Source organism: Lampetra fluviatilis, chromosome 17, assembly GCF_964198595.1.
Source record: "Lampetra fluviatilis chromosome 17, kcLamFluv1.1, whole genome shotgun sequence".
Taxonomy (NCBI): domain Eukaryota; kingdom Metazoa; phylum Chordata; class Hyperoartia; order Petromyzontiformes; family Petromyzontidae; genus Lampetra; species Lampetra fluviatilis.
The window spans coordinates 7,911,940-7,939,384 of record NC_136291.1 but is presented as its reverse complement, the minus strand read 5'-3'; the positions used below and the strand labels follow the sequence as shown (position 1 = coordinate 7,939,384).

The following is a 27,445-nucleotide window of genomic DNA, read 5'->3' as shown; positions in this document are numbered from 1 at the left end:
AGGTTCCAATGGGGTTTTGATTCCTTACCCATACCCGTACCCGGCCGCACCAGGGTCGCAAACGGGTACCCGTACCCGGCCGTACCCGTACCTGATTGCGACCTCTGGGATGAAGCCATGTTGCAGGTGCGGGTGGGTTGATTCTAGGAACTTGAATTGTGAGAAGAGACAAGACGTTGGGAAATGAGTGACAAACGGTTACTCACCAGTGACTCACGGTCTACCCGTACCCGCCCGCACCAGGGTCGCAAACGGGTACCCGTACCCGGCTGGGTACGGATAGCCGGGTATCGGGTAGGGTACGGGTATCAGGTACCCGGTTGTGACCTCTGGTGTGTGGCTATCGATGAGGAATGCTGATCTGACAAGCCCGTTTGGAGGCGTGTCTTACTTCGATGCCCTCCTTGTTGAGGGCGTATTCGTCAAAGTTGAGGATGGCGGTTTTGATTGTGCGCGGTGGTGGAAGGACGGTGAGGCCAATGTTGATGGCGTTACTCCGCTTCGAGTCCAGCACGATGAGCTCCTGTCGCTTCCCATCCGTCGTGCTCCTCTGTAAAGACACGGCGAGATTTGTAAAAACTAAAAAAACGAAAAAGTCAAATCTTGGACTATCGACATAAAGAAGTACATACATAGCATGTATTTATGTAAGTTGAACTTCTTTCTCACCGTACGCAGCTCACCATGCTAATGGGAGGTACACACAATAAAGCCATATGCTAAAGTACATAACACAAAATAGTTAATTATGCATCGAACTAGGAGCCGTATCTAACAGAGAAGGTCCTGGAGTATGAACATCTGGCAGCTCACCAGCTTTCGTTCAAGCGAGACTGACTGCTTACGAGACACTGCTGAGATTATGTACTCCAAGAAACCCGCGTAGCTGATGGAATGTATGTGTGTAGAAATTATTTTGCTCCGTATGTAGCCAGATGTGTAAGAAATCTTTTTTTTTCATGTGAATGGACAGATGTTAATTTCTTTCCACACTTCAAGGTGTGATTTATCATTATCTCTGCCCTCTCTCTACTCTCAAGGAGGCCGACTGCCCCACACATTAGCCTACTGCCAATCATATGTCCTTACACAACGCAAAAGTAAAGGTGCGGCCCTGCAATTGCTGGGTCACGCCACTGCTACCGGGAGCGACCTCTTCCGGACGGTACGCTAGAGAGCGCCTCCACGTCTGGCCAGTCGCCTCGGCAGAGGTCGGAGTATCCACACCAACATAGGCAACCTACTGATTGGCAAGCTGTGAATGATTACTGTGACTGTCATAGGGCAGCGTTAAACACTAATATGGTGACTTTTGGATTGATGCCTCTGCAGCACTAAAAACGCAGTCACCTTAAAACAATGCACATCATAAATTAGAGCCCACTGATGCTTCCATCTCGTTTATTCGCTGATTAATTTCAATGTCTTACGACAAAGGGAGCACCGAGGTGCAACATTGGATGTAACTCACAATGCGGTCCCGGTAATTGCTGGTGTCATGTGTCACTACACTCATTGTCGTGGTTACTTAACAAAACATGACATAACATAGTTGATAACACATGTCAGACAACTGCACCTCACTTGACCCACGTGTTATTAGTCGTACGTGAAGAGGGCGACGCAGGGCATTTCAGAATATGGCAACGTTGACAAACAAATTACAAAAATAGTAGGTCACATGTGCTGGCGTCACGGTCCAAAGTTTCCGAATTTGAAGAATTGCTCGCAAATTACTGAACTTGGTAAAACCGCACAACAACAACAGCCCCCCACCCACCGTACATGACAACACACATTACCGAAAGAACCAAGAATAAGTTGACATAATAGACTGCCAGTACGCTCACTCAGTTTAATAACCAGGCTACAGTCTACATTATAGACTGCCAATACGCTCACCAAGCTTAAGAACCAGGCAACAGTCTACATTATAGACTGCCAGTACACTCACCCAGCTTAATAACCATTGCTACAGTCTACATTATAGACTGCCAGTCCACTCGCCCAGCTTAACAACCATCGCTATACTTAACACCAGTGAATTTACACCTGTCTTGTTGCGCGTCATAAATATGGCGCCATGAGGCCTACACCAAAGTATTCTCATTTACAAAAGTGGGCAGTGCATATCCTCATGGTTGTCCTAAATCCAGTCGTGGAAAGTCCGTTTACCCAAGGCAGTGGGACAGTCTACGCACAAGTACGTACTTTAAACTTCTTTGGCACCTTACGTACCCAACCACGCTAATCGGAGGTGCAGGGGAAAGACAACAAACTAAACGCAAAAAGCGGTTAGAAATAAACATTATAATTATTGTAAAAATGATCATTACACATGACGATTACTGTAAAGTTACCGACAAAGCTCTGCTCATCTCATCAATGAATCGTACACCGAGCTGATTTATGATCAGGATCTGAACTGGCGACCTTCCAGTTGTGAATTGAGAACGTTGCACCAGGAACTGCTCAACACGACGACGATCGCGACGACGCCACCGAGAAACCCTCACTTTCGTGACGGGCAGCTCCTTCGACTTGGACTCGAAGAGGATCTCCAGCTTGTTGGTGTCGACCTCCACGGGGTCGAGCGAGGCCCACAGCGAGCTCTTGCCGTAGCGGTGGTTGCGGTGCTGCCACTCCGTGTGCCGCACCTCGCTCCAGAAGAGCCTCACGGTCTTCTTCTTCTTGAGGGAGTGGGCGAGAGCCGGCGAGCCGGGCCCCCCGGGAGTGCCCTCGCGAGCCTGGTGGGCCGGCGAGGCGAACAGAGGGGGCGGAGGGAGGATGAGGCCCGTCAACGCCGACGATGGTGGCATTGTAGGAGGGCAGCCCGGAGGTGGCGGCGGCGAGAAGAGCACAGAGGCCATGGACGGGAAGATGGGCGGCGGTGGTGGGAGCGACACGGAGTCGCCCGAGCGTAACAGCAAGTTGTCAAAGTCCAGCATGTCCACGTCATCCTCCTCGTTCAGGTCCGTGAAGTCCATGTCTGCCGAGAGATGCATGGGGTTGGTTGACCAATGCTTTTGCTCCTGAACAACACCCAATAATAGCATGTGTCTCATTTTCAAAATGTTGCCCATCCGGGCAATCATTCAATATGGCAGTGGAAGGTTTATGAACCACAATAGCTTGCAGATCTCGTCAAGGATCATAAACCCATCACCCAAACTCCGATCATCCGCACAGTGGCTTTTGGCAAGCCATCAAATAAAGACAGTCACTGCATCGCGCGCTTTCGGATGCACTTCTGCGGCTGTCAAGAACACTGTTCTTTCCAATATTAGGAAGCCACCGGAGCTATGTACTTTTAAATCTAGACTGAAAGCTAATATCTTTAAAACTGCTTTAAGGATTTAGCTTCTTGTCCTTCCCCCGCACCTCCGATTAGCACAGTTGGCTACGTACGGTGCGAGAGAAGTTCTACATACATACGTCCTCATCCAGTAATGGATCGACAAATAACATTACCCGCTTTTGGGTAATCCCTCATAAGTTCGAAGACTTTAGTGAATTCATCAGAAACCACCCACAGCTTCATCCCCATAGCTGCGGAAGCGAGAAAACGAGAACCAAGACCCCCTCCGTTTATAATCTCTGGGCCGAACCTTTGATGCGAAGCTCGTGCGTCTTGGCCAGCATCTGCTCCCACAGCTGATCCGATTCCTTGCGGGGGGGCGGCGGAGGAACGGGGGGCATCTCCTTCTCGCCCTCCTCGTCCTGCTCGGAAGAGGCGACACGGCTGAAGCGCTCCGCAAATGTCCGCGGACCGCTCGGCTTGTCGGGAGATACGGCGGTCGCGTCACGTGCCGGAGCGATTTCCCGGCGAGCGCCTCCCTCGGGGATCGTAGGCGATGACACCCGAGCCAGAATGCCCTCCGCCAGGCCTGGACATTGACGAGGTGGAGCAAGGAGACAATACAGCATCATCATTCTCTGAAGTGTATTCCCGGATTTTACTGCGTAGGCCGGCCGAGAGCCCGAGCCGATCAGCAACACTCGACGCTTGCGAGAACAGCGCTTCATAGCCCATCGGATTCCTCCAGTATACTCTTATATAAGCGCACAACTTTATCTATCTGTGATGAACGCTGCACTTTCCATCGTTTTCATGCAGGGGGCGCTGCAAACCTACGCGCCCCCTGCATGGACGACGGAGGCGCAGGGACAGACGTTCGATTACGTTAAAATAGATCTGCAGATGGCGGTCTTCTCGCACGGCCAGCTCTATGTCGCCTTATCTCAATCCCGCAATCCCAGACAGGTGAAAGTCCGCATCGAACTGAACCCCCAGCAAGGCCATCTACTTAACGACGAGAGAAAATTCACACGAAATGTCCTTTTCAATGAAGTCTTCCAGATGTAAAATAAAACAATACAATTAAAAGATGTTTTATTTTAAAACTTCAAAACGGAGCATCGGGTGCTTGCGTGAATGCGTCGTTCGTGTGCAATTTTTTCGTGACTTTCTTGGCCGTAGGCCGTAAATGGTTGTGAGGGGGCGCCACAGGCACCCCCGAACAACCCCAAGTAAATAAATATTCAGATTCTGAACACCAGCAGCAGCGACATCCTCCCCACACAGAGGACGAGGGCCATTACTGCCGGGTCGTCGTTTCTCCGTGACAACCCCGCCGTATGGAACGCCATCGTTGTGCCGCTCCAAATTGGCAGCAGTGGTCGATCTAACTCGACTTGAAGGGACGCGTAGAGGCCCCACCACCTCATTTGCCTGGTCTTTGAGTGAATCAGAATCAGAAAATGTATTTATACTCGAGGAGAAATACGATGAGCTAAAAAGCTCTTTTCCACAGATTTCCAGTCGGGGAATGGGTCAGAACGTTCCAACAACAAAAAATTAAAAAATACGATCGGAGTGCAAAGTATTGGAAAGGTAAACAAATCACTTAAAAAATATGCAAATAAAACTAAACATTGATTTATTTTACCAGGTAAAGCCGACTGAGCTCATCAATTATTTTTCAGAAGGCACCTGGCCACAAATGATAGCTCAACAAAGTGGCTTATCAGGTGGAAAATTTAAATCAGCTTGGCTCTGTGTCTCAGTCATGGTCATTTATGTCTATTAAATATTGTGCACGCTACAAACCGTATTGTTATTAACATAATATAATTGAGATAGAAAGCGAGTGGCTAAAGCCAGAAGATATAACACCTCACCCAAGATGGATAAGCAACATTCAACCCAGAACGAGATGGCGTTACAAATCGTTCTATTATATCTCTTGCCGATAATACCCTGCAACAAGAGCCATTGCCAAGTGCACAATAAATCGTGAAACATGAAATCATAGCTCACCATCTGGCTCATTCTTGCTCGTATCTTCCGTCTTCTCTCCGAGTCCAACAGGTTCGGAATTGGTGCCATTGGTCAGGCTCTGCATGGGCATCTGATCGGTCGCCTCGCCGCTCTCCTCCTCAATGGCTTTCTCCTGCGGTCTCTTCTCTGGAAGGCAGGAAGCAGACAGGGCTTGAGTGAGTGCGAAAACCCCAGAGCGTCGGGCATGTCCAGCTAACGAACCGGCTTCCACGTATTCTGCTGTTAGCATCCGACCACATGGTCATTTTCGCAGGGCGCAATCCGAGAATGCGTATACCATCTGCTGTAGCCCTGTGCATTAAAGACGAGGCATGAAACGATTCATTCCCCCTGATACTTAACGAATTGCCATGTTCAGGGCAAATGTTGAATTCAAGGCTGGATTATTACGTCTTCTTTCTACTGTAATGTTCGTATCATCTAGAAACTCAACACGTGCGCTAATGACACTGCAGTAAAGAGGAGGTGAACCTCTCTGGCCTATCTCTGTATGTGTTAGGAAGAAGGGCCATTGGTAAAAACAAAACATTGTCTATATGTTTTTCCTTTTAAGGCCAAAGTGTTATCTTCTTCTTCTTCTTAAATATGGCTGGGGAAGCAGTTAATGCTTGATCTCGAGGTTAGTAATCCATTCGACGGCTTCAGGTGAGAGTTCTGCTGTTGTTGTTGTCCTTGTGCACCAAACCCAATGAAACATCACCAAATGTTTATATCATCTGGTTCATTTGTTCCATCCCATTTTATTTCATGAGCCTAAAAGTGATCATGTTAAATAATGTGCATTAATTGTAAATTACTGATTCTAACAAGCATTGTGGGTATAAAGAAAAATACATTTTAATGAATGAAAATATTAATTTTAATGTGACTATTAATGTCTCCCGGAAATCATTTAAATAAAAGGTCATCATATAATTTTAACATTGTTTCTATTCATTAAGCGCATCTCATAAAGGTTCACAAAGCACTGCACAGCACACACTGGGCATAGCCATGATGTACTGTAGATGTGCTAGAACCATAATCGTCAGCAGCAATGCCCAATCCACTGCTGGATGAAGGCATCCCCCAAGCCACCGCCAACTTCTGCGATGTACCCAGCACCTGCAACGTCGACTGATTCCATCGCTCCGTTTCCTCGGTGGAGGTTACCTCAAAATGCATTCCATTCCTAGACTGCCACTCCGTCAATATCCTTGACCATCGTCGTCTGGATTTTTTTTTCTTTGTCAAATTCCAATTAACCTACAACGACAATCTTTAAATATCCCACCTTAGCAGATATTTCTGCCGTTTTGTAATCATTCTGATGCTGCTCAATGCACGACCCCCCCCCACACATAAGCCACTCGTCCCTGTTGCGTTGGTGTGGGGCGTAGCATAAACGCGATTGATCTGATGTGATGTGTTTAAAGTGGAAGGGGCCGCTTCCATCAGTCACGTGCCATGTGAGCCACATGTGGGGTTGTTTTTTTTCTGTGTGTGTGTGCGTGTGTGTGCGTGTGTGTGTGTCTGTGTGTGTCTGTGTGTGTGTGTGTGTCTGTGTGTGTGTGTCTGCGTGTGTGTGTGTGTCTGTGTGCGTGTGTGTGTCTGTGTGTGTCTGTGTGTGTGCGTGTGTGTGTGTCTGTGTGTGTCTGTGTGTGTGTGTGTGCGTGTGTGTGTGTGTGTCTGTGTGTGTCTGTGTGTGTGTGTCTGTGTGTGTGTCTGCGTGTGTGTGTCTGTCTGTGTGCGTGTGTGTGTCTGTGTGTGTCTGTGTGTGTGCGTGTGTGTGCGTGTCTGTGTGTGTCTGTGTGTGTCTGTGTGTGTGTCTGTGTGTGTGTGCGTGTGTGTGCGTGTGTGTGTGCGTGTGTGTGCGTGTGTGTGTGTGCGTGTGTGTGTGTGTGTCTGTGTGCATGTGTGTGTGTGTGTGTGAGCGCAAAAAACTGGAATCTGAAGAAACGTTCGTCATGGAGCGGCGGCCGTTATTCTCCCCCCCCCCCCCCGCTTCTGTCTCGACGCTCTCTTGGGAATCCCGACATAAATCCAATGGCCAGCCTTCCCCAGGTGTGGATGCACACGAAAATCGGGGGGGGGGGGGGGGTAGAGCAGATGAAAAGGTGGTTGGGTTGCTTGTTTGATAGAACTTTCCTCGGAGAGAAATACAGCCCCTTGTAGCAGTTCTTTCAACAAACCTCCTTTGAGTTAATGCCGAGATGTATGGGACATGAGCGCTATTCCAGACGTGGTCCAAGCATTATTCCTGGAATTGTAGATGGTGCTGCTGGCCCACGCTAAGATTTAAATGAAAATATCCGTGTACCAGGTTTCACCACGTAGCATCACGGCCAAGAGAGATTGCTTTCAACTACAAGTTACATTTTGCCACAGCAAAGGACAATTGCGATCAGCTGTGGTAATTTTAATCCACACATTCACGGTTGGCTGTGTAGTTGTCTCACCTGATGACGATTGCTTGTGTTGCGATCGAAACGTCGTGACCTATTAATTTTCTACCTACTTGACTTTACCGAAAGAACCAAAGAGTATGGATTCCTGCAGTCACGAACGCTTCAAATCAAGATTGTACCTCAACCTGCAGAAGGTAGTTTATCGAGTAAGTTTGCGACCTCGCCGTTTCAAGCTTGAGTGATTTTCCCTCATATTTGTGGGTTTTCTCCAGTTACCCGAGCTTCCCCCGAAATGAGAAGTTCTCACGAAGAAGGTTCACGGAATCTCTTCATGTAAAATTATCTTGAAGGTCAAGGAAGCTTTCCCTCTTTTTGAGTCTCAACGAAGGAAAGGAAATAAACGATCGCGTGGTGAAAAAAAAAACGCCTCAACGGTCGGCAAAACACGCACCTGGCTCCTCCTCAGCGCGATCGCGTTCAAGGGTGCTGCTGGCCGATGAGCTACTGGAGGCCGAGCAGTTTTCCTTCTCGTTCACGGCCTCATTCTCCCGCTCCTTCGCGCTCAGGGGAGCCACCTCTTCCGCCGCAGCTACAACAGAGGAGACAAACGCTGCAATGTTCACCGCCGCTGGCGAGGGAGTTTCATCGGGCCCGGGAAACTATTTTGTGTTGTTCCAGCGTGGCCTTGAAGTTGAACTGTGGTGATGTGGGCACCATTGCCTGAAATGATTTAGATTATTTTGCTACTATAAATGTCTGCATGATAAGCCACGTTGTTGCGCTATCACTTGTGGCCAGGTCGCTTCTGAAAAATAAGTTAATACCTCAGTGGGCTTTGGCTGGTAGGATGGGGATGGTTTAGTTTAATTTGTACGTGTTTGGGTGATTTCTTTACCTTGTACTTTCCACCCCTATTGTGTTTTTTATTGTTGTCGTAACGTTCAGACCCGCCGCCTACTGTGAAAAAGAGCTTTATAACTCATCGATTTCCTCCAGAAAAAATAAATATCCTGACTCTGATTCTGTCTCTCCCCCAAAGCTAACCCCGCGATGCCACGAGTGTTTCTCAGGGGTTGACCTGAGTGAAAGTGAGACACGCGTTGAATAAAGCCACGCAAGAAGAGCCAAGCGCAAGAGTTGTGTTGCTGAGGCAAGGCCGTCATGGGAACCCGGGCCAGACCCAGTTGCCTGGTCCATTAACCCAGCCGGGTTTATTTCCGGTGGCAACGCGGCATCTGCGTTGTGACTCAGAAGAGTGTTCTTCGTGAGCCCTAAGGAAGAGTTGCCCTTTGGTGGTCACTGGAGAAAGACCCTCAGAGGTGACCGTGATACCTGAGTGACACGAGACCAAGCTATGGACATGGTGCAATTGGGTGCAGCCACAAGTCACGCGACCTGTTCGGTTGCTTCATTTTACACGCAAATATAAACAGCCCAAGTGTCATGGTGCGGTAATTTAGAGCGAATGCCGTTAGCGAGCACCGACTGAGGCGGTGCTGTGTCCAGCAGCACACCCGACCGTCTTTGTCTCCCCAATATTCCACATTAACAAATCACACTTGATACCCATTTAAGGTTGAGTTAACATAGCGGATGCTCAAGATACCAACTTGCCACTGGTGTTAAGCATTGCCAAACATCGACCCCAGTTAAATGAGTTTCAGACACGCACTCATTTAAGCTATTAATAATAATAACAACATAATAGTTCATATTGTCAATCCACTGCAGGGTGAATGCAACCCCATGCATGCTGTGCCGGTCATATTACTAAGCATTAAACCCCTTTAGCCAATTTTTTTTTTAATGATTATATCCTTAGAGAACTTTAATCCCAGCCTCCTTAAATGTGACACTTCACTAGGATGTTGATGCTGCAGCAATGTTTAAAGTGAACTCAAAGGAACATGTTTATCCTGGAACACTAAAAGGCAGCATCATTCATCTCCCACACTTGATAATAATATTTTATATATATATAATCCTTGTCAGAATTCCGAGATTTCTTATTATCGAAGTCTGTGGGCCTCAAAGTTCAGGCTAGCGGCTCACGGAGTTTGGACCGCCTCCCATTAAGCAATAATAATTCCTTTCCTTGGGCAACATCCCTCGTGTGGTCCAACACAAACACTCACGCTCTTCTGCAGTCTCCTCTGCCGCTTCCTCTGGAGTCTCCCTGGCGTCTGCGAGCCGCAGCGACGAGCTGGGGGTGCTCGGGACACGAGCAGGGGGGGGTGGCGCAGGAATGCCGGCGGGCGTCGCAGGCCGAGAGGTTGACGGTGACGGCGCTGGTGAAGCGAAGCGCGCGGGCGACGCTAGTGGCGCGGGAGATGAACACGTCACAGGCGACGGCGACGGGGCGAGCGATGGGGCGGGCGATGAGGCGGGCGATGGGGCGGGTGACGGGGCAGGTGATGGCGCGGGTGACGGTGCAAGGGCTGGTGATTGTGAACGAGTCGGCGATGGGGAGTACGATACCAGGCGGGGTGACTCAGCTGAACGGACGGGTTGCGGAGAGGGACAGGCTGATGGTGTCCCTGGAGACTGTGATACGAGGGTCACGGGGCTAGCGTTGGTTGAGGGTGATTGCAAAGTGAGGTTGAGCTCCATCCTGACTTTGGTTCTGTTACGCAGCTCCTTCTCTCGCTCCTCGGCCGCAATTCTCTCCAGGTAGCGGTTCCTTGGAAAGGAAGGGAAAGGCGTCGACGATCATTTACCATTTCTTTGTTCGGCTGAAGGCTGACGTTTTGGTTTTGTTAAAAGTTTCAAACCTCACGTGTTATTCTCACTAATGTTTTCTCGAGATATATTATTTCATTAAGATTATTATTTTACAGACGGTATTGCTGAGGACCAATTTAAAATGCGCACACACACACTTGTATTCATGCATGCGCACTCATACGCTCGTGAAAACCATCGTTAATAACACGCCTGCTTGCCAGATAAGTTTGCAAACCTTAAAATAAATATTTGCACGGCGTGACTAAAACATAATTATTTCTAGAAAGGTGAATGCGTTGCAAACATTCTGGAAAAGCCAACAAACACTACCTATGGTTATTGCCCTGTACATAAATTAGTTTAACCCTCTGCATCTGTAAGAGGCCTCATTTGCACGACGAAAAAGCGGAGGACGAAAACAAATATTCCCCATATAGTCTTCAACAGACTGTTGGGGAAAGTGCTGTTAGCGAGCACCTATTAAGGCCGGCACGACACACGAGGGTGTGGGTGGCCAGCACCATCCCTGGCCACCTTTGTCTCCCCAGTGTTGATGTTTACACACCACACCAGCTACTAATGTAAGGCTGAGTCGACCGAGAGGATGCCCAGGACCAGTTCAAAAATTCGCCGCTCTTGTTGGTAGCGAGCGGGAATCAAGCTCAGGTCGCCGGTTTCGTAGCGCGGTGCGCCAACCGCCGGCACCAGCGCTCACCATTTGCAGACCAACACAGGCGCACACAAACAGACACACGCAACGACGCAATGTCTTTTCTCTCTCTATTCTTGGCCGCCAACCAGGGCATCGCACGACGAGTGGATCTCCGTGAGAAAGCCGCGCGCTGCCCTGCGAGCTGCAATGGGCGTTCTACAGACTGAGGCATGAGGGAGCGCACGCTGCACTAATACAGGAAACAATTTGTTGGGTGGGAGGGGCGGCGGGGGGGGTCCCTAGTGGCACGAGACGTCGGAGACGGCGCGGAAATGCCAGCACAGGGCTGGCCTTGGGAACAGCGACGCAAGGGTGCAATCATAGCCCCAGACTTAATTAAACCGGGGATTTGCAAAACGGCAGAGGCAACGGGATGGGGAGGGATTCCATGGGTCTGATTTGTTGTGCTCGACGCTCGCAGGCATGATAATGCATTTTTTAATTTACAGTTTGGGCGAAATAAATACGCGAATGAACAAATAAATAAAAATGATACAATTCATGTTTGTGAGCAACGACTAACTGTTGGAATTTTTTATACGATAGTGGGTAAAAGTTAACGACTAATTAAGCTTGGCTTTAACTTGTTTAGCTTAGATGGTACAGCGGTCGCGCTCCTATTCGAGTACAGAGTTCAAATCCCACCCAAGGTCAACACACCCATCATACTTCCAGAGTAATGTAAAACAAGTACCATAGGATAACACACCACTGACTTTGAAATGAAAAGCATACGTGCTGTGTAAAGACCCGTCCGTGCCACAGCAATGTAACATTTCCACCACTTACCCGAGACGTTCCAAGAGAAATGAGGACTGAAGACCGCTCGTTTTAGACCGGAGATAATGACTTTGTGTGCTTAATTGCGGTTTCCTCCTTTACGTCAAATATTATTTACACGCAGGCAAATGAGCGTTTTGAGAAAACACTGCGGGAAGCACATGCAGGCACACCAATACCTCTCTTCTTTCTCTCTCCTCAGCCTCTCCCTCTCCTCCATGTACTCGCGACTACTATAGGCAGGAGAGCAAAGATGCAGACAGCTTTAAAGGGTCACGGAAGATAAACCCGTTGCTTATCGACGTGACATTTAAAAAAATAAAAGATGTAAAAATATTGGAAAGGGGGATAAAATTGGAAAGGGGGAAAAAATGAAGACACGAGCAGATCTTCTTGGTTCTTTCGGTAAAGTCACGTAGAATGGAAATAATAAAAGAATAAAAATAAAACATAGTAAAATAATATATGTTTTATTTTCATTATTTTATTATTTCCATTCTACGTGACTTTACCGAAAGAACCAAGAAGATGAATCCCTGCAGTCACGAAAGCTTTAAATCGAAACACGAGCAGATGTTAAGCGGATGAAAGTGTAACGTTGCACAGGAAAGCGATACTGCGGAAGCACCAAAAGGCATTGCGGTGAAATGTAATGATGGAAAATGAATCCTGCAAATCCTGCGTCATTTTACTCCTTCAGAATCCGAAAGCATTTCCCTACACAGGCGGTCTGTAGCATGCGAAGAGAACAACTAACAACCAAATACGTATCCAATGTTGCTATGCAGGCTCTGCATTTCAAAAAGATAAATGTGCATCCCTGCAATTACTTGCTCATGCCTTTGCAGGAGGAAGAGTCTCCACTAGAGGCTATTTTGGCCTACTCTTCCGCACTGGCCAGATCAAAGGTGCAGCTCTCACGCTGGCAAGATGTTAACTGCCTCGCCTGGTATGCAGGAGGTCGTAGATTCGATCTCGACCCTGACACCTGCTGTATATTTGGAGTTTGCATGTTCTCCCTGTGGTAGCGTGGATTTTTCTCTGGGTCCTCCGGATTGTCCCCTCCGCATTTAGAATTATGTGTTTCGAGTATTTGGCTGCTGCACATTTCCACATGATAAGCCACTTCATCGAGCTGGCGTTTGTGGCCAGATCGCTTCTTAAAAAAGAGCTACGTAGCTCAGTGGGCCTTACCTGGTAATATTTTAAACAAAGTTTAGTTCATACTCTTAGTTTTTTCGGCAAAGTCACGTAGGTAAAAAATGAAATAAAAATTAATAAAAATAAAATAATAAAAAGCACGACGTTTCGGAGGCAACACAAGTCTCCGTCATCAGGTGGGACCGTCACAGCCAGATTTGCTGTATGAAGTGATTAATTTTAATTTCATTTTTTACCTACGTGACTTTACCGAAAAAACTACGAGTATGAATCCTTGCAGTCACAAAATCTTCAAATCTAGAAAGTTTAGTTTAGTTTACAATAGTTTTAGAGTCTACCCCTTACCTTTTCCCCCTCCCAATATAAACCTCCATGTCTCCACCACCTTGTCCCCAGCTGGGTGGAGCAGTGAGTCCAGTTTCCCACCTTGACCGGGCGCTGTCGCGTCGACATCGTGCTGCTGTTTGTGGAATTTCTGTTAACCCTCCGCCCCCACCCCATTTCGTTTGGTGATCGGCACCTTGTATCGGGGTGTCACATTGAGGTGTATTTTTTGTTACATTGGGAATGATCTGGCCCAGGCTCACGGACTATCCGTGAGCGGGGCGCTCGCCCGCCGCTCCACTCACTTGTACTTGTTGCGCTCCTCGCGCTCGATGCGCTGCAGCCGCTCATCCCTCTCGCGCCGCCGTCGCTCGCGTTCGGCCGCCAGGGACTCCTGGTGCTGCTTGTACGAGGACGAGAGCAGCCCAGCTGCAGTCCTGGCACTGTTGGGAATTCATGGCGCCCTTAGACCGACCGCGCGTTCGTTCCGCGGTGCCGCTCGCCGCTGTCACCCGCACGGCCTGTAACTCTTCATTTGGAGAGGTTGTGTTTACAGCTGGGATCGTCTGCTTATTTGAGTGATCCAATCGCTCTGAGCGATTGCCGGTTTGATGGCAACTAATCGGACAACACGAAAATAGTCTGGGGGAAGGGGGGGTGGAATTTCTCGCCTTCTGTGTTCCCCGTGTGCCGCTGGACGGGAGGTGAAGGATGGGGATTGCTGATGTCACCAGCGTAGTCAGATGAGTCACACTGGCTGTGGCTTGAAGGGGGGTTTGCTGCCTTCAGGAGGCAGAATGTTGGGGCGGCTGCTATTTTTTAAGGGATAATAAGGAATTGATTATAATGTTTAGTTGATGGAGTTGCTTAATCGACTCATCGTCTCGGGTTCTAGTTATACTTTATTTATCCGACTTGTAAAATGCATCACTGCTCCTTTCCAAAGCACAGATAGAGGATGATTCTCCCACTCTTAAGTGTCTTTAACTGGACGCTTTAGTTTGGCTATTGGAGCCTTTGGCATTTACAAATGAACCCTAAGAATCATAAACATGGTCTCACATGACTTGCAGAGAGCCACGGTTCTTAAATAAACACTGGCTGTGAAGGTATTACTTATCTTCGTTTTCCTATCAATATTATTGTTCCTAGTGTGACAGAGACGAAATCCGCATGTAATGAGTTTACCTGTCCATGGCTTTGTTGCTATTCTTGCCGTCTGCCGCCTCACTGCTGTGATTCTGGCTGTATGGGCTGCCGGCTGCCTGGCTGGCCGGGGAAGAAGGGCTCCCGTAAGAGCGAGCGCCCGGCGTGCCGTAGACGTTGCCGTTGTAGTTGACCCCCGCGGAATACCTGTTGGCACAAGCGCAGTGCAAGTGTGCCCGCACGCAAGACAAAACAGAGTGATCACAGAGCCACTTGTTGTTCACGGAGTTCTGAAACGGGTGACCACCCAAGTCAGGACATTCTTGTTGAAAACACACACACACAATGGCAGGCTGTAAAAACCACACGCGGTGACGACCTTTAAAGAAAAGTGCCTGGAGATCTTAGAGCAATCTGAAATCCCAACAAAATCATATATGGTTCTTAATCTATATGGTTCAACGATGGACAATTTGTTACAATTTTTAAATGTGCTTGACTTAAAATAATTCAACGTAAAATTGTTTACTGAGTAAGGGTATTAGTCACGTAACTTCTATATGAATAGATTTAACAACAACAACACAAAACACCAGCTCTAAGAGAACTGAGCTGATCATCTGTCTGGCTAAGGGCCGAGGGCCTTTGTGCATGCAATGCACGCCTTTGTGTGTCGTTACATCTATGCGTTTCCAACCTGCATTAATGTTTTTGTTGTGATCAGTTTTCTCATTATTTCCAGATTTGATTTAGTTAATACGGTAATATGCATATAGATGATACATATTAGAGTATTTACCGATGCGGAGACGTTTTTTTTAAGTTCTTGAAAGAACCACATTTAAAAACGATTACACATTTCATTAAAATAGCGAAGAGAGGAACGCTCGTATAATCTCTGTGTAATAACCATGCGGTTGTACCGAAAGGACAGATGAGCAGCCAAAGCTAAGCGTGACCTTCAGGGGTCATCTGCACGGTGAGCGAAGCAGAGCCATGCACGAACCCGATGCCAGGCACAATACTGTGAGCCACATTCAATCAAATAAGTTTCGCACACATCCTGCGTTGATTAAATTAGACACACGTGTCATCGGCAATATGCCCAACCAACGTTGGCTTGTTGGACAGATGAACACGGAAACGCTTATTATTATTAATAATAACTATATTTTTGTTGTTTGGCCAATGTGTTATCAGCATGAGTTTGCAGAACTTATTTTATAAAGCGAATCCCCTCCGCAGGGAGAACACGTTACGCTGCCAGGGAACAGGACTGCAACGAGATACTACGGGACCTTTCCCAAACGTCGCGTGCAATTAACTCTCCGTTAGTTATCTTGTAAAAGGTAAAGGCACAGTGCTGCCATTGTTTGTCCACGCCACGGCTGGTGGACGCACCTCCACTAGAGGGAGCTGTATAGAGGCCCCTCTAGAAGGAATTTGGCCTATTCCTCCATAGTGACCAAACATCTTGGAAGAGGTGGAAATACCCACTCTGTACCCCACCGCATGTTACCTACCAATAGATAAATTACCCACATTGCCGAGAACAGAATATGTTTGTTTTAGTTTAGGAAAATATTGCTTCACTTTATTTCCATTGCACATCGTGCTCCTTTGAGTCTCGTGAGAGCTACATCAAAAGCAACCACTCGTTTGGCATGCATTTGTTGTGCAAGTCGCTGGTGAATGGGAATATAACACCAGCAACCCTGCAATAGGAAACCAGCATCTCAAAGGAGTAAGCTCAGTTCTATCAATTGTAGTCATACCATTGACCTAAAATCACTCCCTAAATTTCCTCAGATTATGAAAATCAAATCCACCTTTGATTTTATGTGCATGCAAGTGCATGCTGTTTTACGAGGGCCGGCCAGCACGTGGAAGGCTTTACCGGTTGGGAGTGAACGTGAAACTAGATGCGAAGCGAAGAGGTTTGGAAGCGAAAGGTTCATGTGATGGCTCCAAGAGTCGTGAGCCGCTCTCAGAGGCTGCGGAGCTAAGGGAGGAAAGTGCCAACGGGAAAGACAAACGCATAATAGTTTGCGTAGCTTGCATGCAAGTCAGAGGCAAAAGGCCAAACGAAGGTCAAAAGGTTGAGGAGCTTTCCGAGGACATCAGTTTGGTGGCCATTGTCTTGGCTCAGAAAATGTTGAAAGCAACTGTGTACACGAAACAGATGAATTTAGAAAATGCCATAATTTAGTTGGTATTGCGCGTGATATATTTGTTTTAGGCATGAAACTGCCTAAAAAAACTTTTGTTTTTTTAAAGGGTCATAACTGCACAATGAGTGGAAAAATATGTTCAAAGAAAGATTCAAATGTGCCAATATTATAGAGGGAAAGTACAAGTTAGTCACGAACTGTTTTGAGATCCTGAATTTCATGCCACGAGTGCCGATCTTTTTGGTTATTTATTTGAGGATAAAAATGCCATCTTTTAAAATCTAACTTAAAAAAAAAACACATTGCAAATTAGGTTTAAACCAGTATTGATATTATCAATAAATAATTTCCCGCACATTAACATTCTGCCAATTTTTAACAGCATGGCAATTCTTCAGCATAACAAGCAGAACAATACAACTAAAGTGTAACAACAAAACTTAACAATCGTCCTCCATAATGAAAAGCACCAGAATAACTACCAGGGATTCGTGAGTGTATTACTACAAACAACAAAGGCAACATTTACACTGAAAAATACTCGGTTTGCAAATCTGGTGAAAAAGGCTGGAATGCTGAACCTCTTGAGATGTTATTTGAAAGGGAAAAAAACATATCTTGATTTGAAGCTTTCGTGACTGCAGGGATCCATACTCTTTGGTTCTTTCGGTAAAGTCACGTAGGTATATAATAAAATTCAAATAAATCACGACGTTTCTGGCGCAACACAAGCCTCTGTCATCAGGTGGGAAAGCATGGTCTGCTGCTGAGGCACGTCGTGATTTATTTGTATTTTCTTTTTTATTCCTACGTGACTTTACCGAAAGGACCAAAGATTATGGAATAAAAATACATTCTCGTAAAACACAAATGACATCCAATACCAAATATAAAATATAATATTAATATGTGAATGCATCATTATCACCCATTTAACCATTCTTCTAATTCCTTATGTCACCCATCTGAGCCAATCAGAGACTGACACATTTAGATATATCTCATTATTGTAATTTAGTAGATACTTGGCAACTATCCTTTGTTAATATCGAAGTAAAAAAATACGTAAATGCCTCATTCGAGCTTCCATCACTTTGTCTCCTGGAGACTGATGCGTGGGGATATTTGGTTAATTCCTTTGAATACATGTTTTGCATTTAAATAATAATCTACAGTCATGTCCAAGCATCTCCATGCTCAAACAAATATGAACTTTGGAAGACAACATAAAACGTTGTATTAATGAAGTGGTGTATATTTTAGTAAAGAAAACTCAACACATTCGTCAATAATAATGCTTCAAAAGGAAAAAATAACATGAAATAGGTGATACTTCAAGCAATGGATGATAGTATAAAGTGAAATTGTGCTTTTTCACCACAGCCAACGCAGCATCACCAAATCATTTGCTACATTTTAGAAAGAACATTGGTGACATCCGTGTATAAAAAAGTTGCCATGTAAATAATCAATTACCGAGCAACTTAGTGGTGAATTACCACAATTCGGGGTCATGGTTCACTAATCATGTTTTAACACTGCGGTCAATATAGCACCTCTAGTGGCTGCAGTAATCATGCGAATCCATTACAAAATAATTGAATATCATATCCACGATGTTACACAAGTAACACAAACGAACGAATCGAGTTTAATTGTCGGATCGTTACATTGCCGAATCAGCGGCCCATGCGTGAACAAATTTTGTAATAATCGTATTCGTCAAAAACCGCATTCCTGTTGGCCTCCACACCGCTGCCACTGTAGCGGCTGCCCCTGACCCTTTTACCTGGCCGCCGCCGGTGTCCCGGCCGCCGTCGCCGCAGCTGCTGCCTCGTCCTGACGCTCGCGCAGGGAGGCCGGCTTGTCCATGGGCTCATAGCTGAAGAGGTGGAAGGGAGACTTGGGCACGTACGGCAGCCTAACGGGCAGGGCGGCAGGCGAGACGTTAGCAGCGTGGCGTGCCGGGGTCGCGGCCCGCGACCGGAGCGTCGCTGCGGGCGCCGGCAACGCGACCGCCGGTGGCGGCGATGGAGAAGGCGGCGTAGAGGAAGGCGGTAACGGAGATGGCGACATCGGGAGGCGCTGCGCCGGAACGGGCATGCAGGAGGAGGCATTTTGCACGAGGGGCAGCGACTTGGCCAGAGCAGAGCCAGGGGATGATTTAGCGTCCGCTTGGAAGCAGCGGTCATTCGTCTCAGAGCAAACCGCAAGACTTTAGTTAAAAAAAAATAATTGGAAAAAAAGGGGAAAAAAAGGTTCACGTTAGAATTCTTGGCAAGACACAAATAGCAAAATGAGGCAGAGGATAATGCATTGAAATTCAGTACAGGAAAGCATTGCCTTAATTATTTGGATATTTTGCAGGGAGTTCATGGTGACATGAAACTTTTTTTGTTAGGTCGAGTCGAAATTTTTCTTCTGGAAAAAAATATTATTTAATATTTGTTTGGGATTCATATCGCCTGCTTGTAAAATGTCCAAATATTTCAATGTTTTCATACAATCGATCCCCAAATATTTTGTTATTGTAAATGAATAGCATAAAGTGTTAAACCGTGAACATATACAATAATAAAAATGAAATTACATTCCAAAAAAGTAATGAAAAGATACAAAAAAATTATAAAAAAAAGTGTTCATGGTTAATAAAGTTAAACATTAGTATTTTCTCATGTAGGATGTTAGTTGTTTTTGTGAAAACAGTGCCATTAAAAAAGCTAAAAAGATTATTACAATAATAGCAATGTTCCTTGTTTCATGAAACAACCAGCATAATAAAACAACACTTTAATAGCCAATAGAAATTACTTAAACCCAGGATTAATTGCCTGCTCATATTTTTGTAATTACGTGACGATTAAGAGTTTTGTTTTAAATGTATTTTCTCCTTTTTTTTCTTTTGCAAATCACTAGTGTTTTAAGAGTGCGCCGTTAAGAGTGTAGCCAAAATATTTGGGTAGAAATCCAAAGGGCATCCAAATGCACAGCCCTACTGACAGCCTCGCGTGAAATAACGCATGCCATGTTGAGGTGCGATCACACTCCTCCCTGTGCACAGACTCTGCTACCTCTCATTGGTCGGCTCAGCACCAGCACCACATTCATCATCAGTATCAGGCTCTGTGATTGGCTCTTCCTCATCGAGACCCTCTCTGCACGATTTTGAGGCCCGAACGATTGGACAGGTTTGGCAATGGGGATGGGCGGGTGGCAATGGGAAATCAGGAGACACAGACAACAGAGATCCAACAGAAGAAGAAGAAAAAAACAGGAGGGAGAGAAGAAATAAAACTAATGAAAACAAGGCAACAGGAAACAACAGTCAGGAAAGTTAGGATGAAATGAAGAGATTTGCATGCACAAGTGAAAAAGTGCAACAGAAACAACAGTGTATTATTTGTAATGATGAATGCCTATGAGAACAACTAAGATGCGGAATGACATTGAGATTGCTATGAATGCTGGCACAGTTGCCTGTTGATAAACTTGATATATGAAGTTTGACATCTGTGTTCTTTGTACCGTAGACTTATTGCAAAATGATTGTTTTGGAATGTAACATCGCAACAAAAGAGTGAATTCCTTTGTAAAATAATTCAATAAAGACATTCTTTACCGAGAGTTTTATGTGCATTCGTGTTTCTGGCACATGTAACCTCTGGGGCTAAGGTGAATGAAAGCCAGCTACAATGCAACGGTAAATTAATCCACTCATCCTATCAAACTGTTGAAGCCTAAGGCGTACATTGGGATAGAGTCAAGATTAACAATGAAGTGTTGGTTGTCAATTTATTTTGTAAATTTATTTCCATGGTATACTGGCATTTAATGACGGACCCTCGACCATGCTTTGCTGGGAAGTATAACGTCCATTTTATAGAAGTTTCTATAGGGTCAGGATATCAAACTGGCAACCTTATAAAATGCAGGGTTTACAATTTAATGGCACGGTCATTCCTCCACAAGCATTTTGTTTCCTACGCGCAGTCATAAAGTCAGATATAAAGTGGTGTTTTTCAAACATTCATGTGTATTTTTATAGTTTTTACAGTTTAATTGTACCAAACTCCCGGCGAAATAGGCTGAATGTGTATCCTGTACCCTGGTGGCCTGGAGTTCTCCCAACATCGGTCGATGATCGTTGCCAAACCCAACACAGCACACCGGCACGAGAAAATGTGGCCTCTTTTTTGCGAAAAATTACCGCACCAGATCACCAGCCAACTTTCCTTAAGCTTGGCGGGTTTTCGGAAAAATTTGTATCACAATATTAAAATGTACTTGACCAAATGGGCTGCATTATACCCACATTTGGCAACAGATTGTATGTTGTGTGATTTTCGTTAGTTGTTTTTTTATACTTATGAGATCCTTATTGAACCACACATGTATGTAAAACATTTGCTTATTTCACTAATTTGAGTTACTTAATTAATGTTATGTTTGTCCAATTGAACAAAAAATTACACTTTTATAAACTTCAACACATGCCAAAATATTATATAAATAGCTCTTAAAATCCTGTTATATGAATGCACTTTGAAGAAAGCAAACATACTATTTTCATGCTCAAGGATGATTACCTCAAAAAAATAAGGCACGGGCAAGTTCACGAATATTCAGCGGCAATAATTTGAGGAAGAATTATTATTATGTTTTGAAACGTGATTAGGGTCATTTCATTAAAAAATTGCATTCAATCTTAGGCTAGTATCGTTTCATTTAAAAAAAAAATCACATTGTAAACAAATTGCACTTTCCTCCTAGACTACAGAACCATTTACTATAATAGACGAACCTGTTATCATCGGTCCACCATAGAACACTATCCCTAAATTGCTGTGGTATAACTGACGGTTTGGAACTCTTTGGGGAGATTATTGAGTGACATGAAGAATAGGAATTACTGGCTGAACTAATGGAAAGTGCGCTCTGGAAACTATAATGAAGCACGCTGACCGAACAATGAAAGCATAATGGTATAGACGAAAGCTTTGGGTGCCCAAAGTTTCGAGCTAGAATCTCATAAAGATACATCAGAGTAATACATAATCAAAATGACATCAACAAAGCTACACAAAATGTATATATCATCATTCGAGGATACTTCATAATTAAACATAAAATGAATGTGTTTAATGGACGAAAAGTGTTTGAAGTGATGAAATGTAAGATCATGTTTTGATTAAATGTGTTTAGAACTTCGATAGGTTTCTGTTGGAGGGAACTGCTGTCCAATAGATGGATACGAATCCCAAATCTACGCCTCACAAAATAATTGCCATCATCCTGGAAAAGAACAAATAAATGCTAGCCTTAAAACACACATGGCCAATATTGCTTCTTTTTGAAGCAACGTGGCCTCACAATTGCCGTAATTTAGCTTAAACTTTCAAACAAAAATTAAACAAGTCAGTGAACATCAATGAGTCCACTTTATGGTCCATAAAAAAAAAGACTCTCATTTGATGTTAAACTTGTTTATGGCCAGACCGGGAAAATCCTGCTGCCTGCGCCGCAGCTCATGATGCAGGACAAAACGGACTTGAGTGCCGTGTGACGTCACGTGCTGAGCGCAGCCTGAGTGCTAGTGGGAGGCCCAGATAGATACCACGCCTTGGCCCAGAGACAAGGCCCCTCTCGGTGCCGCCTGCTCACATCCTGCCCCTGACAGCACCCAGGAAATATTCTGGCGTTGGGCCCTTCTTGAGTGGACACTTGAGTTGCTAAACGGCACGGCTGGATCGTGGTGTCGCGTGCTCCACATTGACGTTTTTGACATTTGCGAACAGATCCCATCGCATTGAAGTAGCCGAGCATTACATTTTTTTTCACATCAATGCGCACACGACTTGAGTGGCCGGAATACATTCGGTTAAAAGGTCTGATCTTGTGAAGGTCATATTCAATGCTGCATGGGGAAAAATATAAAATATATTATTCGATTCACAAAGCTCATGCCTTCTTTGCCACAACAGCACAGTTGGAGTAAAAAAAAAAATCAGATTTCCAATGTGGCCTTAGCGAATATGTAAACCTTTGTAATCTGGCGTGAGTCATAGGCTGTTTCATTTGAAGTTTGTATTATTTATTATTCGGTATTATTCATTAAGTTGGCAGCTGTGCTCATTAGAACTACACAACCACAATGCGGTTTTCGACATAGCATATACGAAGCACACCACAAGCCCCATTATATTTCACATGAGAGCAGTACCATGTTTCCATGAGACACGAGAGGCATTCGCCATTACCGGGATGCCGATAGTCACCTACCCATTGCGCGGAAGATGAAAAATAACCAACCACTTTAGCAACCTCGGAACTTTTGTGTCTGCCACATGAGTGCTGGCAGACGTGTGGTTAAGTCTGGATGAGGTTCCTGGAAAATCCTCAATCCTTCATCCCACTGATCGGCACGAAAGCCCTCGTACCGAGTTAAGTTTGAGGTTTTCTTAGTCATTCTTTGGGCCTCAGAGGCATATGCTTTAAATAAAATATTCCCACCTACCCTGCAATGTGCAGATTAAATGAAATGAAAATGCATGCAAAGGAAATGAGAGATGTGGATTTTGCAAAGGGACCTGTGCTACAATAATCACTGAGAGAAAAAAAAAAGATTCCTATTGTTGTGCCAAAATGCAATGCAAATATATATTTTTTTAAACCTCAAGTCTATCATATGGTCATTTTTTCCTACAAATATCTACTACCGTACTCTCTGTAACATAAGTCACACCATCCTAAGGGGAGGGGGTCATATAACCCGTAGGCGCACACGTGTATGTGTATGACTGTTTTGCGTAACTTTCTTGACACCGGCTACTATTATGGGGTGCATGTTACTCTCGGGAGTGTCTTCTAATCCACGGAGTGTGGAAATATATTTTCACATCTGTAATATCTAGCATGGAACAAAACATTTTTTACCCAATTTTTGTTCTGTTCAAAGTGGCTACCTTACATGTGTTTGATATAATTCCTAGCAAAGACACACTTTGCACGTTTTATTTGCAGAATTTGGACACGTCACAAACCGCCTCTTATTCGGACGTTTTGGTTATTCCAGACTCGCGGTCGCCTTGCTTTGAGATTAAGCGCAAAAAATTCGGCCACAATTCACGCACGGTGCGCACGACTTATCCATTTGAATTCCAACCTTGGAAGTTACTCCGGTTTTTCATACTTAGAAATATAGCACGGAAAGCAGCGCAGGCAGTTTCACTGTCACTTTAATCCATTTTTTATCTGATGTCGTGGTACTTATTTACGCCAGAAATGTTACCGGGGTGATTCATAATTCAAGTATTCTCTACGAGCTATTGAAACAAAGCCAGCATCACGTACAGTTTTCATGAACTGCAATAACGTCCCAAGTTTGTTTAGACTGCACCATGCTTTTGTTTTCCACTTGCATTTCCTAAAAAAACCAGCATAGAGCAATAATACCTTCTGTCTGGAGCCACGGACACAGATAGGCTAATCTAAAGGATGCAGAATAGCCTTCTGTTACATTAGAAGTGACATACTGATCGCATCTTGTTTTCTACATTAAAACTCCACTGGCTTTGTTATTTTACTTCCAGAGACCCACTAAATATTCCCAAGCCAGCGCCAGTAAACTGGTCGCGAATTATTTGCCAAAGATTTAGGTCAGCGTACATGCTGTCCGTGCTTTTCCTAAGATTAGCGACGGAGTCAGATAAGCGTGTTTTACGACCTGGCATCCCGCTGTGACTGAAAAATTCCGTGGTGGGAATTAATTTGCGTTACTTCGAGCTGAGCGGCGAAATAATTCCCTTTGCAAGTCCATATAACCTATTAATCATAACTCTCGCAGCAATGAGAAACAAAGCAACACAAGTTCCAAATGTCCCCCAAACCTCACGCGAGAAAATAAATTTGGCCATTAAGGAATAAGCTCACTTACTGTGAGCTGACTTGGCACAAAATGACACGAGGACTCCGAGTGTAAAAATGGGCCTGAGAACCATCACACATACGCGGCGGATCAGACCACGTGAGCCAACACCAGTTCACTTGAATGGTCCCATAGCGTTCTTTTCTTGTTTAGTTAAATAAAACTGTTGCTTTAAAGAAGATAAAGGCAAAGATCCCCGTATAGCCTTCAGCAGACTCTTAGGGCAAGTGCCGTGAGCGACCACTCATGAAGGCCAGCACGACACATGCCGCCTTTGCCTCCCAAGTGACAATGTTTACACACCGCACCAGGTACTAATTTAAGGCTAGGTCAACCTAAGAGAGGCCCTGGACCGGTTCAGATAATCGTTGCTGGTGTTGGCCATCAGCGGAAATCGAACTTGTGTCGCTAAGTTCTTGGCGCAAGCACCACTAATCGCTACACCACCGCTCCCCTGATTGCTATAAGCCCTGACACTCCAACGCAAGTCAAACAACATTGTCACCCTTTCTGATGGACATGTTATTTATGCACTAAGCATTGGAAACACTTTCGTTTTTCTTGGTCAACTGCAACAGCTTTTATTTTCATTCATTAGTCATCTGTATGCCAATTATTGTTTAAACAGGCATTTTGGCAGAGTAAAAATCCTCTATTCATAAAAAAAACAAGACAGCGTTTTACTCTGGCAAGAATATAGGGAAAGTATGATGGTATGTATTGACTTTAGTAAATTCAGAATGAGTGGGTACATTTAATGGCTGTGCCATAACACCAAACAAAATGTTTTCCTACCAAATTACATCACCAGTTCCGTGTTGGTGTCTGACATGAGCGGGTATCAGTCAGTGAGATTCAATCTGCTGAAGCCTTGCTGTCTTCCACATCGTCGACAAACTCATTAAACCACTGGGTCGCCCCAGTTATAATTAATATGTTGAAGTTCGTAAAGCATAAAGCCAAAGTGTCTCGATGCTTATCTCCTGTGGATGTCCTGTGCCAGTGGTAAAAATGCCACATTCCCATGGCGAGAGGGAATCGACCTCTTCATGAGACTACGACCGTCGCGTTCCCACAACGCAGTACCCATTTATCAACTCTGCAGTGGAGGATGGGCTGAGTAGTGCACGCACACCTGACTGGTGTTTTAATCTCGCACCCTTCCAATTCTGAGTCCACCACTCAAACCAAAGTCCCACGTGGCTATCTTTCTAAAACAAAACAAACAAAAAACCGCAGCCTCGATATAACTCTTGCAACTGACGGTCGAATTGTCCTTCCCCGGCACCTCAAATCAGCACCATTGACTACGCATGGTGTGAAAGAAGCTCAACGTACACACACGCACACATTCTCCCGCACCTCCGATCAGCACGAACGTGCGAGCCGCGCGAGCACCGCCGCCGCCGCCGCCGTACCTGACGTCCCCGTCGTCCCGGCCGTTGGCCGTGCTCTGGCTGCTGCGCGACGACTGCGAGGAGAGTGCGGGCGAGGGCGGAGCGCTCCGCGCCGCTCCGTTCTCGAACGCCGAGTCGCCGGCCGCGGCGCTCGACGGGCTGGGCAGGAGCGCCGAGGGGGCGACCGGCGACGTCGGCGAGCGGCCCCTGCCCGCCGAGTTGTGGCGCCGGCTGCGACGACGCTCCAGGCCGCGCTTCTCTCCGCCGCCGGCGCCGGCGGAGGAGGAGGAGCAGGCGGAGGCGGCGGAGACGGCGCCCGTGAGCGACGTGCGGCGGCGCTCCTTGCGGCAGCTCGCCGGCGTGCCCGCTCCGGATTCGGCGTCGCCGTCCTCCAGACGCAGGGCCACCTGCGCCGGGGCGAAGGCGAGTTGGAAATGGATCGTTTTTAAAATCCGGTTCGCTTTGTCAGACCGGCTCAGAATTCCAGAGACCAGGACGCGGTCCAATTTGCGAGAGCGACGATGGGCATTAGTCTTAATCCCGGTGTTGTGTAGAAGAAGACCTGATGATGCAGGCAGTGATGAGAAGGTAACTGGTACTATTTGGACAAGTATGTAGGGTGGACAACGGGAGGAAAATTTAAAGTGTGTTCTTCGGAAAAATGGAAGGAATAGGAAAGAGAGGAAGGCGTAACAGAGAATGGCTTGACGATGACATGAAGAGATTGGTGCCAGAAAGACGTGGCATTCCTTGAGGATATTGGCACAAGACAGAGGAAAGTGGAAAGAAATTACGACATGTGCAGTGGACACCGACGGTCTATCTGCCCATGGACCATGATGATGATGATGACCTGGGGCATTAGTCTTATCCTTGTCTTATATAGATTTATAGAGCGCCTTATTCCACCAAGGCGCTTTACAACAATGAGAAATTTGTACGTAAGATGATATTGGTTGATAATTGTTTTTTTACCCTTCTATCTGGCAACAAAACTGACACCTTTTTTACAAGGAGTCATGTTTGCATTACCATATTTTTTACTGGCAAATGAGGTTCCAATGGTGATATTGGTTGAGTTAAGGAGTGTGGTTGTTATTAAAAGTGGTGGTGTAGTTATGGTGATGGTTGGGAGGACAGGTGTGAGTGGTTAAGGAGGGGTTTGGGGTCGGGGTAGTGATAGGTGTTGGAGTAGCAATAGGGGTAGTGATAGGAGTTGGTGTAATTATCATTACAATTATGTAATTATAATTATAGGAGTTGGGGTAGGCCTGGTCATAGCTGAGGTGCGGGGGCAGGGGGTAGCAGTAGGATTGGCTAGGGAGAAGAGATGAGTTCTAGGGGAGGAACGGAAGCAGGTTAGTGAAGATGATTGTCT

General features: G+C 45.7%; 1 protein-coding gene and 1 long non-coding RNA gene across 5 annotated transcripts in view; one reads left to right on the top strand and one right to left on the bottom strand.

The window, feature by feature from the left end:
• Positions 1–27,445, bottom strand: part of FHOD3 (formin homology 2 domain containing 3) — a 171,561-nt gene that overhangs the window by 25,235 nt on the left and 118,881 nt on the right. For 2 of the 4 annotated variants that reach the window (XM_078864109.1, XM_078864112.1), the window contains 11 exons: positions 26,089–26,474; positions 18,536–18,961; positions 14,618–14,782; positions 13,735–13,872; positions 12,124–12,177; positions 9,864–10,408; positions 8,180–8,317; positions 5,321–5,467; positions 3,609–3,887; positions 2,517–2,989; positions 392–550 (listed from right to left, as the gene is read on the bottom strand). In XM_078864109.1, coding sequence (XP_078720235.1) covers positions 392–550; positions 2,517–2,989; positions 3,609–3,887; positions 5,321–5,467; positions 8,180–8,317; positions 9,864–10,408; positions 12,124–12,177; positions 13,735–13,872; positions 14,618–14,782; positions 18,536–18,961; positions 26,089–26,474 — 2,910 coding nt within the window. The remainder of the gene's footprint in view (positions 1–391; positions 551–2,516; positions 2,990–3,608; positions 3,888–5,320; positions 5,468–8,179; positions 8,318–9,863; positions 10,409–12,123; positions 12,178–13,734; positions 13,873–14,617; positions 14,783–18,535; positions 18,962–26,088; positions 26,475–27,445) is intronic. The other 2 variants (XM_078864111.1, XM_078864110.1) reach the window with 2 other exon arrangements.
• The window catches only part of LOC144936903 (uncharacterized), a 47,175-nt gene continuing 31,043 nt past the window's right edge, over positions 11,314–27,445 (top strand). Inside the window, exon 1 of the long non-coding RNA XR_013637509.1 lies at positions 11,314–11,332. This is a non-coding gene — a long non-coding RNA (uncharacterized LOC144936903). The remainder of the gene's footprint in view (positions 11,333–27,445) is intronic.